Source organism: Anabrus simplex, chromosome 2 (assembly GCF_040414725.1).
Source record: "Anabrus simplex isolate iqAnaSimp1 chromosome 2, ASM4041472v1, whole genome shotgun sequence".
NCBI lineage: Eukaryota > Metazoa > Arthropoda > Insecta > Orthoptera > Tettigoniidae > Anabrus > Anabrus simplex.
This window is the reverse complement of record NC_090266.1, coordinates 557,941,107-557,957,179: the sequence shown is the minus strand read 5'-3', so window position 1 is coordinate 557,957,179 and position 16,073 is coordinate 557,941,107. Positions and strand designations below refer to the sequence as shown.

The 16,073-nt window shown below is 40.2% G+C and overlaps 1 protein-coding gene across 2 annotated transcripts in view; it reads left to right on the top strand.

Moving 5' to 3' along the window:
* Positions 1-1,261: 1,261 nt before the first annotated feature.
* The window catches only part of LOC136864222 (uncharacterized), a 198,433-nt gene continuing 183,621 nt past the window's right edge, over positions 1,262-16,073 (top strand). For both annotated transcript variants that reach the window (XM_067140942.2, XM_067140943.2), the window contains exon 1: positions 1,262-1,377. In XM_067140942.2, the coding sequence (XP_066997043.2) occupies positions 1,374-1,377 (4 nt within the window). In that variant the 5' untranslated portion in view covers positions 1,262-1,373. The remainder of the gene's footprint in view (positions 1,378-16,073) is intronic.

Sequence of the window (16,073 nt, the reverse complement as noted above, 5' to 3'; positions counted from 1 at the left end):
CGTTACGAAAAGTCACAGCACCACTCTCAGGTTAAGATACAGGCAATATATTTGCTTGATGTGAAAGTGGGAAATCACGTAAACGATCTTCAAGGCTGCCGATAGTAGGGTTCAAACCCACCACCTCCCGAACGCTGTACGTTCACAGGTACGTGACGCGAACAGTACAGTCAAACCACTTGAGTAGTAGTAGTCTGTTATCAGTAATTTAGCGATACATTCCTTTCTTTTTGGTATTCTTTGTTTACGTCGCACCGATAGAGATATGGCGACGATGGGACAAGAAAGGTCCACTCAGCCTCGGGAGGTCAACTGAGTAGAGGTGGGTTCGATTCCCACCTCAGCCATCCTGGAAGTGGTTTTCCGTCGTTTTCCACTTCTCTTCCAGGCAAATGCAGGGATGGTACCTAACTTAAGGCCACGGCCGCTTCCTTCCCTTTTCCTTGTCTATCCCTTCCAATCTTCCCATCCCCCCACAAGGCCCCTGTTCAGCATGGCAGGTGAGGCCGCCTGAGCGAGGTACTGGTCATCATCCCCAGTTGTATCCCGCGAACCAATGTCTCACGCTTCAGGACACTGCCCTTGAGGCGGTAGAGGCGGGATCCCTCGCTGAGTCCGAGGGAAAACTGACCCTGGAGGGTAAACAGATTAAGAAAGAAAGAAAGAAAGAAAGAAAGAAAGAAAGAAAGAAAGAAAGAAAGAAACTCTTAAACTACAGATGGTGGTGTCTTTAATAAACAAAGTGTCACCACCCCTATTAATTATGTTTTTGCAAGTGCTTTACGTCGCACCGACACAGATAGGTCATATGGCGACGATGGGACAGGAAAGGGCTAGGAATATGAAGGAAGTGGCCGTGGCCTTAATTAGGGTACAGCCCCAGCATTTGCCTGGTGTGAAAGTGGGAAACCACGGAAAACCATCTTCAGGGCTGCCGACAGTGGGGTTCGAACCCACTATCTCCCGAATACTGGCCGCACTTAAGCGACTGTAGCTATCGAGCTCGGTAACGAAAATGTAATTAGCGGTATGTTCTCCGTTCTCGTCGACTAAACTGCAGGTGGATTCGTGCCTACGAATCACGGTTCAAGAAATCTGAACAATGCTGTATCTTTCATTTAAGAATCAGTTGTTTTAGAATAGAGATATACAAGAGAAATAAGGCAGATGACTCCATACAGGTGGAGAACAGTTTGTAAAACTGTTTAAGGGCTCACCTGGTGTGTTGGCCATTCTCCCCCTCCCTTCCCCTTACCTGGCCTTCCCCTCCTGGAGTAACGGGAAGCAAGAAACCTTGCCAGGTATGGGTTGCTGAGAAAGTACGGTTGGAGACACTGTCAAGAGCTGTGCCATCTGGACGCTGAGCAACAAAAATGGGTAAGTTTTATTGTATTTAGCACTATATTGTACCCATATAATTGAGAACCTCTTAACATTTAGATGGCTCTCAGTTTCATCAACATATTTCTTCAGTGTTATTTCACTGAGATGGATGAATAGTGGTGAAGTTTCGGAAATGTATCATGTCTGATAACCTCACGTACCGTACCATTACATTACGTCGAATAATGACATTATTTCCTGTCTCAAAATAAAACATTACATCTCAAGGTGTGCAGTGGATTTCGACACGTGATTACTATTGGGCTGTACATCTCTTTGTTTCTTTTAAGCCTGAGAATGCAAGAAGATTGCTGTGACTGACATTAATTAATGAACGTTCTTGCATTATCGCTGTCTCGCCGTACACTAGCCTTACCAATTGGCATCTGAGTTACTTCATCTCGCGAATATCACAACGAATTGTTGACTTGATTTTCTAAGAATGCCTTTATCAGCATTCATAACTTTTGCGCTTCCATAAGTATCTTTCTTTTTTTTTTTTTTTGCAAACTCGCAGAATATGTGCATGGCTTTTGGATAAGTATGATTCATTTCTAGGAACGTACATATTAATCTGCATCCCTGACCTGCTTTTCAGAACAGAAATGCATCCTTTAAAAGATTCAAATGATGGGCATACCAGAAAAAATACTGCTTATAAAAAAGTAAATAAAAACTCAGCTTTCGTTAAAATGTTGCAACTACATTATATAACATAGCATAACTTGTGAGTTAGAGAAGGAAATATCTAGTCAGAAAATGTGGTAAGCTAATGATCATTACAACGATGATAAATAATTAATTTCACAGCTTGGTAATCAAGCAATGTAACAGCTATGTTTCGGGAACACCTGCTATACCCCTAAATTTGGTTCTGAAGCCTTTATAAAATTTAATGCTACACTTTGAAAGCTCCAATTACGGTAATATTTTTCATCTTACTATTTTAACAATGCTATGACACTACAAATAAACTTCATGGAATGACTGTCAAGAAACAAGCAATGAATCAAGAAAATTGCTACAGACTGTTACGAGGTACTTACAGACAAGAAATTATTCACTCATGTTTTTTGTTCATATGATTAGGATATATTTGACAGGATTGTCTCAGAACATTGCTCAAGATTATATCGTGATATTTTCTGGGGTTGTTAAACCGTTTTGTGGTAGAATGGTGTAGTCGTGAGGTGAACCCAGGAACTTTGGTAGTACCATTTTACAAGAGTTTTTAATAGTGATGATCTGTGATTAAGTCTAGGATTGCATAAGCGCCCGATGATGAACTGCACATAAGATAGGCTTAGTCGGCAAGGAGACTCCAACGTTAACAGCTTCCTTACCTATTTTGGAACATTGAGCTGACTTACTCAACTACGAGGTTGGGCCGTTTCAGAGGATAGATACATTTTTTTTTTTTGTCTTTTATAGGCTACCTTTCAGCGTACAGTCTGCAAGCCTCCGCGGGGAAACAAAACGATTCAACGATCCGACCCTCTTTTGCTTCATTTCCTCCTGGTGTGAACCCATTTAATAGTTTCCTACGTTTCTCATCTATGATCAGTGTCCATTCGTGTCCTCGGTTTACCAAGTAAGTGGCTGCGAGTTTGAGTTACGTAGCTATCTGCTTGCAATCGGGAGATAGTGAGTTCAAACCCCACTGTCGGCAGTTCTGAATATGGTTTTCCGTGGTTTCCCATTTTCACACCAGGCAAATGCCGGGGCTGTACCTTAATTAAAGCCACGGTCGCTTCCTTCCCACTCTTAACGCTGTCCTCTCCTTTCGTCGCAGTAAGACATATCTGTGTCTGTGCAACGTAAAGCAAATAGAAAAAAAATGTCATTGACAAAATCTCAGGCGTATTGGGCCGATGACCTTCGATGTTAGGCCCCTTTAAACAACAAGCATCATCATCATCAAATCTCAGGTATTCACATCTCATTGCTCTGTTCCTTAATTCAATGTTTCTCTACATTGTCAGACTATACAGCCTAAGTACTTTCAGTTTAACACCTGCTCTGATATTGTACAGAGTACTTTTCAATCTTCCTCTCCCTGCCGTCATTAGTTTCGTGTTTGATATGAAGAGTGTTCGTTCGAAATTCGCTATTTCCACCCTAAGAAAATTATGGAAATACGCAAGGAAACGTATAATACAAGGCACATGGAACGTACCCATGATCGGGTATGGTACTATTTTTAAAAAATTACATCTTTATGGTCTGGATTGTTCACGGCATTCGATAGTATTCAACTGCTGCAATGCATGTGAACTGACTACAATTCAAAAAATGAAGTGGAAATAACACCTTTCGAGCAGACACGCCTCATATGTTGATATCCTATTATACTCCCTATATTATTAACCGACCACCTCTGCGGTATAGTTGTTAGTGTGATTAGCTCCCACCCCCGGAGATCTGGGTTCGATTCCCGGCTCTGCCACGAAATTTGAAAAGTTGTACGAGGGCTGAAACGAGGTCAACTCAGCCTCGGGAGGTCTATTGAGTAAAGGTGGGTTCTATTCCCATCTCAACCATCTTCGAAGTGGTTTTCCATGGTTTCACACTTCTCCTCCAGGCAAATGCCGGGATGGCACCTAACTTAAGGCCACTGCCGTTTCCTTCCCTCTTCCTTGTCTATCCTTTCCAATCTTCCCATCCTCCAACAAGACAGCCTGGGCGAGATACTGGTCCTCCTCACCAGTTGTATCCCCAACCCAAAGTCTCAAGCTCCAGAACGCTGCTCTTGAGGCGGTAGAAGTAGGATCCCTCGCGGAGTCCGAGAGAAAAACCAACCCTGACACGTAAACAGATTAAGAAAGGAAGAATATTACTAACCAGTTCAAAACAGTAATGTTTTCGTCACATTATATCATTACAAATTGACAGCTTACATACTTTTCACTGCCATTGATACATTTCAGTTTGCGATTGTTTGAAAGGCAATAGCGGTGAAATATTAAAGCCCTATCTCACCCTTGCAAAAACATTAAACATTCATCCACTTTATAACATTTTGATTCCCAAGGATACCATTCACTTGATACCATAATAAATCCAATCAACCTACGTTATATCCCTTGGTACTCCGATACCCCATCATATGCTCTCTTTAGATCTACGAAGCATGGACACAAATGCCTATTTCTCACAACAATTCTAGTTTACCGGGTAAATACTAAAAAGCATCCTTCAGCACCTTTGACAATATGAAAGTGACTGAGGTATGAGTGATGTTAGTAATACCATTCCTTATGCAGCTAGTCCCTGTTATGAATGGTGCGGAAATATCGTTCATAGGGTCGGTTGGTGCATGCATTTCAGTGGGCTTGGCAGACTGATATTTAATAGCAACTTCTGGCCAGGTGAGGAAAGCAACGGGAAACTACCTCACTCCTCATTTCCCTAGTATGCCTCTTCAGTGACGCCTAGGCTATTTGACAGCTGTTGGCGGAGCTGTGGAGGATCAAACCAGCCTTCGGGCTGAATATACAACAACAGCACCTTTATGGTATTAACAATTACAATTTGTTTTACGTCATACCGACACAGATACGGTAGGTCTTAATGGTGACGATGGTATGGTATTCACAAGCACTGATTTTCTTTCAGTCATCTCACTCTCTGATAGGGAACAAATCTTCTTCCTAGAATTTCTGTAGACTCCTCGCCCGGAGCACTAACCAAAGGAATGTATCAAATAATGTTGCAGTAATCCTGTCAGCCATTTTAAAAATCCATGTAATTGATGATGCACCTGTGAAGACCTAAACCAAGAGAAGGGACAGTAAAACATTATTATTATTATTATTATTATTATTATTATTATTATTATTATTATTATTATTATTATTATTGTTGTTGTTATTTTAATCCAATTAGAGGATAACTTACCAAAATCGCACACCTGTTGTATAATTTTTTTATTCTACAGAGTAAACTACAAGTTCTAGTGATGATAAAAGAGACTGAAACAACCAGTTTTTGATTTAAAAAAACATGGATCTGAAAGGAATTATCAGAAACTGTAGTGTCAGAGTATAAATTAATATTATGACTTTTGTTTTTCCAAACCATCAATATACTCTGTTAAACATGCCATAATTCAGAATTTGTGTTATGACCACATGTAGCACGTTTTTGTTTGTTGAGAGTAGAAAGAGATTGTATGCAACTGGAAATACTTGTGTGTGAATTTGTAAATTTAATTTCGTGTGGCTATTTCTAGCCGAGTGCAGCCCTTGTAAGGCAGACCCTCCAATGAGGGTGGGCGGCATCTGCCATGTGTAGGTAACTGCGTGTTATTGTGGTGGAGGATAGTGTTGTGTGTGGTGTGTGAGTTGCAGGGATGTTGGGAACAGCACAAACACCCAGCCCCCGGGCCATTGGAATTAACTAATGAAGGTTAAAATCCCCGACCCGGCCGGGAATCGAACCCGGGACCCTCTGAACCGAAGGCCAGTACGCTGACCATTCAGCCAACGAGTCGAACAATTTGTAAATGATGATGCTGGATCTTCCAATCTGCCCTTTTCTTTTCATGGAATTGCTTAGTGCAATCTCGTTGCTGTTATTGTTGGGTAATTATGTTTTAACTTTATTATCACACTACTGTAAATGACCGTTACCACCGGGATCTTTCCCAATTGCGATGTATTTGTTAATAATGAATAATAATAATAATAATAATAATAATAATAATAATAATAATAATAATAATAATAATAATAATAATAATAATAATAATAATAATAATAATAATAATAATAATAATAATAATAATAATAATAATAATAATAATAATAATAATAATAATAATAATAATAATAATAATAATAATAATAATAATAATAATAATAATAATAATAATAATAATAATAATAATAATAATAATAATAATAATAATAATAATAATAATAATAATAATAATAATAATAATAATAATAATAATAATAATAATAATAATAATAATAATAATAATAATAATAATAATAATAATAATAATAATAATAATAATAATAATAATAATAATAATAATAATAATAATAATAATAATAATAATAATAATAATAATAATAATAATAATAATAATAATAATAATAATAATAATAATAATAATAATAATAATAATAATAATAATAATAATAATAATAATAATAATAATAATAATAATAATAATAATAATAATAATAATAATAATAATAATAATAATAATAATAATAATAATAATAATAATAATAAGTAAAAAATTGAATCCTAGGAAGAGCTCATCGTGCGGGTTCTTGCAGCTGTGTACTATCTACAGAATTTGCCTGCGTCTTTGAACATGACAGGATTGGCAAGATACTAAACAAGTGTGACATCAAGACTATTTACAAACCACACCGGAAGTGACTTCGTTATCTGCCACCAGGCGATGACATACTGTAATAGAATTGCAGGCTCCTGGAGTCTACCATAATTGAATGCATTTGTTTTTCTTTTCTGGTAGTGGTTTAACGTTGCACTAACACATTGCAGGTTTTCGGCGACGCAAGGATAGGAAAAGGCAAAGAATGGGAAGGAAGCAGCCGTGGCCTTAATTAAAGTACAAGTCCCAGCATATGCCTGGTGTGAAGATGGGAAACCACGGAAAATCATATTCAGGGCTGCCAACGGTGGGATTCCAACCCATCATCTCCCGAATGCAAGCTTACAATTACGCGACCTGAACCGCATGGTCAACTCGCTCGGTACATTGAATGTAGCTGCGGTATTTGCTACGTAGTCGAAATGAAGTGTCTGATTTCTAATCGACTCAGAGAACATATCAATCACTCCAAGAACCAAGACACGGGAATTTCAGCTATAGCCAAGCATTACTGCGAAAGAGGACACGGAATTTAATTTGACAGAACCAAGATATCAGCAACTATTCCCAGGAATCTCGAAAGAAATATCCGAGAGCTTATATAAATTAAGAAACACCCTAAAAATATGAATTTAGAGGAAGGCTACAAAATAAGCAATTCACATATGTTTATGATACACAGATTACAATATGCAGGTCAGAACATGAAAATACAGGACGAACCCTCAAGTTAAGCACCGGAAGCTCTCAGCAACCGTTACGATTATGCAACCTGTTAAATATATATACATGTACAGTATAACTATTTGATTTACGTCGCACCGGCACAGATAGGTCTTATGGTGACGATGGCCGAGCAAGACGTACAGCCCGCGATACTTTTTTACGAGGGTGAGGAGTAAGGAGGAGCTACCCCGGATCCGGTAATATTGCCAACTGAATGGAAATGAAATCTGAATTGAATCGATAGTATGATCGATCGATATGAATTTTCTAAACCGTCATTTCCGTGTAGGAGTTATAGGTTGTTCTTGTGATGTACATTGATTTTCCTCACTCATGTTCAAGCTTAACCTATATTTTACTTTGCTGTGTAAATAACAACAGTATTTAAAGTGTTGCAATTATACCGCCAGATGTCTCACGGCGATGCATACCGGTAATGGTTTCATATTTTTGTGTCAGAGGTGCCAGCGATTCAGCACTCGGGAGCCGATGTATCAATAAAAGTTTCGCATACTGCACGTTCCAGATGTTTCAAGAAACCCCGCCGGGGGCTTGTGACAACCGGGGGGAGAGGAGGCTTTTTACGGGCGAGGTACAGCAACCACATTAATTCCAGAGCAGACGCAGTTAATGGTGGTATTTCGGTATGAGAAAGATGGTATTCCGTACGAACGACTTTGGGGCTTCTTTAAACCAGAAGGTCAGGATGCTCTTGCATCATGTATTTTAAGTGAAACGAACAACATGTTTAGAGGTATACCACAAAAAGGTATTGTGAAGACCTACAACAGGGCGTCAGTAATGAATGGTGGTAAAGGTGGAGTGCAAGCAAAGATAAAAGCCTGCAGTCCCAACGCACATTACATCCACTGCTATGCACACCAGCTTAATCTAACAATAGGACATACTGCTTCGTAGAATCAGTCGGCTAGGATGTTTTTCGCTCACCTTTCAGCGTTCCCTGGTTTCTTTTTAAGGTCACCGCAACGGATGTCTGCTTTACAAGCAGTGGCAGCTGGAAGAATTCCTACAGGACCAGCGACTAGATGGAATTTCAGGTCGCGCACCATAAATGTGGTGTGCGAACAAAGTGAATCCATAAGGGAGCGTTTATTAATGTTGGAGTAAACACCATTCTATGAAACTTGCATGGAAGCAAGAAGGCTTCGTCGCAGCTTGGAAGACAAGGAATTCATCTTTTGGCAACCATTTTTTCATAAACTTATGCCTCATGTGGGCATTATGTACAACCGGTTGCAGTCAAGAACAGCTGATGCTGTCAAAATAAAATATGCAGTGTCACACTTCATTCAGGTGATAAACAACATAAGGGAATCGGTAGAAAACAATGCCAGTACTTCTGAAGAAACGTGTGCTTCAGAAAACAAGCGCAGAAAACTATCATGTCAAGGAAGTGTGTGACAGAATAACACGTGAAGCCCGTAATCGCTTTGAAACCTCGGATCACCTGGAAGCAACAGAATTCCACCAACTTTGAACGATTTTTCGAAACGTTTCTGGATAAAGAACTTGGTGTGACTCCCTAGGCCACTATCATTCTGGAAAAGAAAAGGCTCAGAACAGAGCTGTCGGTTCTGTATTATAGGCCAGATTTTAAGAATACTGGTGGGGCAGTCCCACTTCTGCAGTTCTTAATTTCTAGTAATCTGTAAGGTACATTCTACCAAATAACAAAGCTTCTGAGGATATTAGTAACAACACCCACGACTACTTCAGAGACTGAGAAGTGTTTCTCATCACTGAAGAGAATCAAGATCTTCCTGCAGAACACCATGTCACAAGAAAGACGAAGTGCCCTCGCAATGCTCTCCTTTGAGAAGAAGATGGAGGGGTTCAGCACCAAGGTGATTGACAAATTCTGCAGCAAGAAAGAGCGACGCATGGACTGCATTTTTCGTCACTGATTGAGTGTTTCTACATGATTCTAAATATTTGTATTTGTTGGTGGGATAGGTTATAGCACACACACTTGATTCTCTGCATCAGCCGCCACTGCAACTACTTCCGCTGCGTTTGAACCCACGATCTTGGGATCCAGAGGCCGACAATTCATCACTGATCCACAGAGGGAGCTAATTGTGCAGTACTATAGAGCACCCTCTATTATTATGGTACCGGGTGAGTTGGCCGAGCGGTTAAAGGCGCGCAGCTGTGAGCTTGCATCCGGAAGATAGTGGGTTCGAGCACCACTGTCAGCAGAACTGAAGATGGTTTTCCGTGGTTTCCCATTTCCACACCAGGCAAATGCTGGAGGTATACCTTAATTAAAGCCACGGTCGCTTCCCTCCCAGTCTGTGGCCTTTCCTATCCCATCGTCACCATAAGACCTATCTGTGCCGGTGCGACGTAAATCAAATAGTTATACTGTACATATATATATATTTAACAGGTTGCATAATCGTAACGGTAGTTGAATGGGACGCACAGCTGTACGTGATTCGGTAATTTGACTCTGTCTAATTTAGGATGCTGTTAATCCTGATTTCAACATTGGTTCTCGATTAGTACTATCATCCATCCACAGCCCAACTACAGGATACAGACCACTATAGATATACTATAGATCGTCACAAACAATAAGATGAATAAATAATTCCGTTACATTTCACTAACTGCTGTTCGTATAATGACGTAAAACAGAAACATGTAGTTCAGCAAATATAATATAACTTATTACCTCTCCCCTTCAGACACTGGGCCAATTCTTTTTCGAGTGCTAGGAGTTGCTCTACTTAGTCTGTGGGATGTGAGAATCGTTCTAATTTAGTATATTGGCATTTCTCTGTTTGAATATAAGATTGAGATATTGTTATAAGAACAAGGCGGAGGCTTTCCTCTTCATTGTTCTCTCTCGCCCACAGTTTAAATTAATTTTAAGCAAACCATTTATTTTAACATTGAACTTACGAATCTAAAAGAAAATTTCAGGTCGTGGGTTCTATTCGAGGATACAGTCCCATGAAATGTAATTCTGAGTCACGAGACTAAGTATCCTGTGATGAATGTGAGGATAGTATAGAGAATAAGAACTTATACAGTGAATCTTGATTGTCCGGTTCCTTGGATGAATGGTCGGTTTAGATGGCCCCAGTTTCGATTCCTAGCCGCACCGGAGATTTAACTGTGTATTGGTAATTCCTACGGCTTAGAGACTGGGTGTTTATGTTTGTACAAATAAATTCCTCTTCATATTCACACAACACATCACACTACCCACCACCACAGAAACAGGCAGTAGTGAATATATCCCTCTACATAGGTTTGGTGCCAGGAAGGGCATCCAACCATAAAAGCTCGCCAGATCCACATGTGCGACACAGTTCGCACCTACGACTCCACAGTGTGAGAAAAGCGGTAGAAGAAAACCACGACAGGGCATCTTTGATTTCCTGCTTTATTGTTGATAATGTCGAAATCATGGTCATATGGATAATTGTCTCATCACTTTCCATTCCTATGGATCAGATACAATTCAGGAGCACTCCTCAATCTGCGTCCCTTCGAGCTGTAACACCATAATCTCCCTTTTTATTACATAATAGGCACCAGAGATCTGGAAAAAACATTTCGCTGGTCGTTTGAGTATGTTGTTTTTGCAGGCATAACTTTCATAACAACAAATTCTTCCCCTTTGAATTTTTAATGCATTCCCTTGCCTAGAAATTATTGTTTATGATGTTTAGTAATCAGTTGTTTGGTTGTGAAACCGATGCCATGAATAATCGAACCAAATCACTGACTTACTCAACTTAGCACCTCCGAACGCACCTCCTTATGTGCCACAACAGAAGTTTATACCTTGCTGAGAGTACCGGTAATGTTTCTTCAAACCTTTAAAATAGGAAATGTTGATAGAGGCAACAATTCAAGTCCACAACAAATGCATATGCGTAACAGACTAAAACATAAAGGTATGCGACATTCATCACAAAATACAATATTTTGCCGTAATATGGACAAATATGATATTTTGCTTCTTTGATGTAAAAGCACTATCCGCTTGAATAATGAGGTGATACGCCATCTGAAACATAAAATTTTCCCCAGCTGTAGTACTTTTTGGCCAAGAATATACCCCAAAATATCTCTTTCTGTACAATAATAATATTCTTCGTATAACGTCATTTCAATTGCTGTAGAATTTAAGATACGGTGGGTTATCGGAATATTGCCCCACAGAGTTCTTTAACACGGCGGAAGCCAATGACATGGAGTTGTCGCATTTAAACACTATCAAGTGCCACCATACTCGGCCAGGATCGAACCCACTTTCTTGCGAGTAGAAGGACTGACCGACTGCGCCACTGAGATCGATCCTGAATCAATCGGGTCACAAACCAAATGTCATGATTTCAATCTGTTCATGCGAACCTAAAATCAGTTTTTGTGTTTGTTCCAGCAAAGGTGCTAGGGGCCGGTCCCTCGGTCTAGGAATAGTGAGCCTGCCTCTTACCCGGAGGCCCCGGGTTCAGTTCCCGGCCAGGTCAGGGAATTTTGCGTGGATCGAGGTTCACTTAGCCTAGATGAGAACAATTGAGGAACAATCTGGCGGTGATATAGCGGCCCTGGTCTAGACGGCCGAAAGGATCTATCGCGTTGACCACGCACATCACCGTAATTTACAGGGTTCCGGGCTGAGCAAGGTAGGCCAAGACCCATCACGGATGCAGAGCCATAGAGTTTGGTATGGTTCGGTTTAAGATAATAGGGTGATCGTGTTCGTCAGCTTTTTATTCGAACTGCATATGAAATTCAGTCTGATGAACTGTCTTTTCTAGTGTGACGTATTTTAGTCAAGGAATTTGGAACGAAGCAACCGTGGCTCACAACAACCATCATCCTAGCACTTCCCATTGTAAACCATTCCAAGGATGAACAACGGTTAGATTCTGAATCTATGTAGGTCTATACAGGATCAGAACTATACCGATAAAAAGACCAGGGATTTTTTTCCGCTAATCCGATTGCACTATCGTTCTTAAAAAGAATACGAAGAGCGTCCCTGACATTTTTGTCGGTGTAGTTCTGATACACCCTGTAGAGGTTACTACTCCTGTGTAGAAATAGTAGTCGGTCTACATGCGTGCCGATTTCGTGCACTGTTCGTCCCGATTAGACTATGTCCAAGTTTGTATAGTCGCTCAAGAGAAGAATGAACACATTGTATAGTATGTTCCTCGCATGTAATATCCCATGAGACGTTATTGTAATCTAACCAACAACATGTCTGGCACTACTGCCATCACAATGCAGAGGACTTGTAATCAATAATCACTCACTACTGATCTGCATTTACGGCAGTCGCCCAGGTGGCAGATTCCCTATCTGTTGTTTCCCTAGCCTTTTCTTAAATGATTGCAAAGAAATTGGAAATTTATTGAACATCTCCCTTGGTAAGTTATTCCAATCCCTAACTCCCCTTCCCATAAACGAATGTTTGCCCCAATTTGTCCCCTTGAATTCCAGCTTTATCTTCATATTGTGATCTTTCCTACTTTTAAAGAGACCACTCAGACTTATTCGTCTACTAATGTCATTCCACGCCATCTCTCCGCTGACAGCTCGGAACATACCACTTAGTCGAGCAGCTCGTCTCCTTTCTCCCAAGCCCAAGCCCAAACTTTGCAACGTATTTGTAACGCTGCTCTTTTGTCGGAAATCACTCAGAACAAATCGAGCTGCTTTTCTTTGGATGTTTTTCCAGTTCTTGAATCAAGTAATCCCGGTGGCCACCCACAAAAAACATTGTCTCTACATATTCAGTTGTTTCGTATAAAAAGTGTACTTGCGACGAACCTATGCAATAACATGCGCTCATTTAAAAAAAATATTTTTTGAGCAGGTGGTAGGACTCCGAATATCATCACTTCGGTCACCGAATACCCTCGCGTTTCGAGAATGTATAAATATTTCTTTGCTGGCCATTTTTTGTGCGGTTGAGTGTACTATAATTCTAAGACATCGCGGAAGCTTCAAGACAATCTCACACTGTCTTCATTCCGCGTACTTACCGATGGGAATTGGTTACAACCGTCAGTTCGACTTCGGTGGAAGGTGTAAAGAACAACCCACGTTACATGTATAGAATAGGAGTCTTTAATTACATCTTGCAGTACGATTTCTGATTTTTATAGAAAAGTGAAAAAATATAGAATGTGAGAGGGCAGTTAATGATTACGCAAACGAGTTGGTTTGTGAGTAGGAGGCTGTTTGCGTGGGACCACCTCGCGAGTGGTCTGAGGACTAATATGGTGTCGACTAGACGGGAACCTTTGTAACGGAAACTTCATTGACGACACCATTGAAAGGTCAAAAATACAGATTTCGTTGTGCAAAACCTACATTTGTGTAATGCATCTCTGAAATATTATTACATCTAAATTCTCTCAAGAGGTTGCGTGTTGGAAGACTAGATGGTTATTTACTATTTTCCTCGTGTATTTTGTTGCGATTGCAGTGTAAAATTTCATTACTTCAAGGGTAGCAGTGACTGTGATTCTCTGAAAAGGAAACTATTCTCCTTAATTTCAATCTTTCAGGAGGGGTGTTGGTGCATTCTTTTGCCCAGCTTCGTTAGGTACGTACATGTGGATGAGAGTTGGTGTCCAGAACGTAAGCCATCAAACCAGAGGGAGGTTATATGCAAAAATAATTCGTTGATGCTCATAGAATTGGCATGATTTCTGAAGTAAAATGGAGTATAAACAATCAATAAATCACTACTGACCTGCATTTAGGGCAGTTGCCTTGGTGGCAGATTCCCTATCTGTTGTTTTCCTAGCCTTTTCTTAAACGATTGCAAAGAAATTGGAAATTTATTGAACATCTCCAAGTTATTCCAATCCCTAACTCCCCTTCCAATAAACGAATATTTGCCCCAATTTGTCCTCTTGAATTCCAGCTTTATCTTCATATTGTGATCTTTTGTACTTTTAAAGGCACCACTCAAACTTATTCGTCTACTAATCTCGTCCCACGCCATCTCTCCACTGACAGCTCGGAACATACCGCTTAGTCGAGCAGCTCGTCTCCTTTCTCTTCAAACTTCGAATGTCATGCACGCATGGATGGAGGTTGCCCCGATTTAGAAACTGAATAAGGAGCGAAATGGCGATTCAGCCACCGCTTCTACACGTGCGGGATGAGGGGGAGAGGAAGTGGAGTGTCAGCGTACAGCTCACTGGAAACTACATAACAAATAACATTCGGTGGATGAATACTGAAGGTTGCAGTTTACTTTCGTGCATAGAAGTAAAATCAAAGGCTAATATAGGACACAGCAAGATGACAACGACCTTGCAAGCCACAAAAGAAAAGCAAGCAAGCAAGCTTATAGTTCTACGTGATTAGTGATTTCATGATCATGATCTTTAGCTTTACGCAGAATCCGATCCACAGGGAACTGATTTTCAACTAAAAATCGCATTCATTGGCGAAGATTCGAACGAATAACGCCTGCATGAGAAGACCATTGAAAATGCTACTGGGTCATTATGCTGCAGATAACTAAAGGGTTGGGTCAAAGGACGAATTCTTAACTCCCATCTTGGCATAAGAACGTGGTGACGGATGAGACTTCTTCCTTCACCTGTGGAACAGTATTACTGGAATGAAAGAGGTGAAAAATGTAGGGAGATCAGTGAAGAAATCTGTCGTATCTCGACTCCACCCAGATTAGAGTATCTTTAATAGAATCACGAATTTCTTGTGTTCTTTGTTTTTTCTATTTTCAAAAGAGTAGACTCGTGTGGTGTAGTAAGATGTATGTGTTTGTAAGAACACACGTAATTTAGGTTGTTCTAATTTATAATAATAACAACGTAATTTGCTTACGACCCACTAACTACTTTTACGGTTTTCGGAGACGCCGAGGTGCCGGAATTTAGTCCCGCGGGAGTAATTTTACGTGCCAGTAAATCTACCAACACGAGGCTGACGTATTTGAGCACCTTCAAATACCACCGGACTGAGCCAGGATTGAACCTGCCAAGTTGGGGTCAGAAGGCCAGCGTCTCAACCGTCTGAGCCACTCAGCCCGGCTATTCTGATTTATCAAACGTGATATCAACACTAGTCAAATCTTCACATAGTTCCTTACTAAAGGTTGACAACCGAAGCACCGAAGTTTACAAGTTACTTTGTTTGGAGTATTTACTTTGAACAAATATTTTTTAGCACCTTTGGTTTTGTGAAGCATTTTAAAAATGTTTTGCTGTTTGCAAATCCTACGTCAATTGAAAACGATTATCCGCACTTAAACGTCTATCGCACACAACGCGAAATAAAAAACCCATATCTAGTAGATACGCCTTCATTTTCACGTTGCCTACATATAACGGGTGGTTTACCCGCCCCTTGCGATCTAGTTTTGTGTAACCCATCGCGTTTACTACGATTCTGAAATACACAGGTTCCTCTCCCTAAACCGGGGTAATATAACGAGACGTGTGATTACAGGCTAGAAAACAGCAGGAATCTTGAGCGCCATTACTAATTCATTACGAGTACCCAGAATGAACCCGTACAACTAGCACAAATACAAAGAACATGTACCATAGGGAAGGGCTACGAGAGGGAAGGAAGCGGCCGG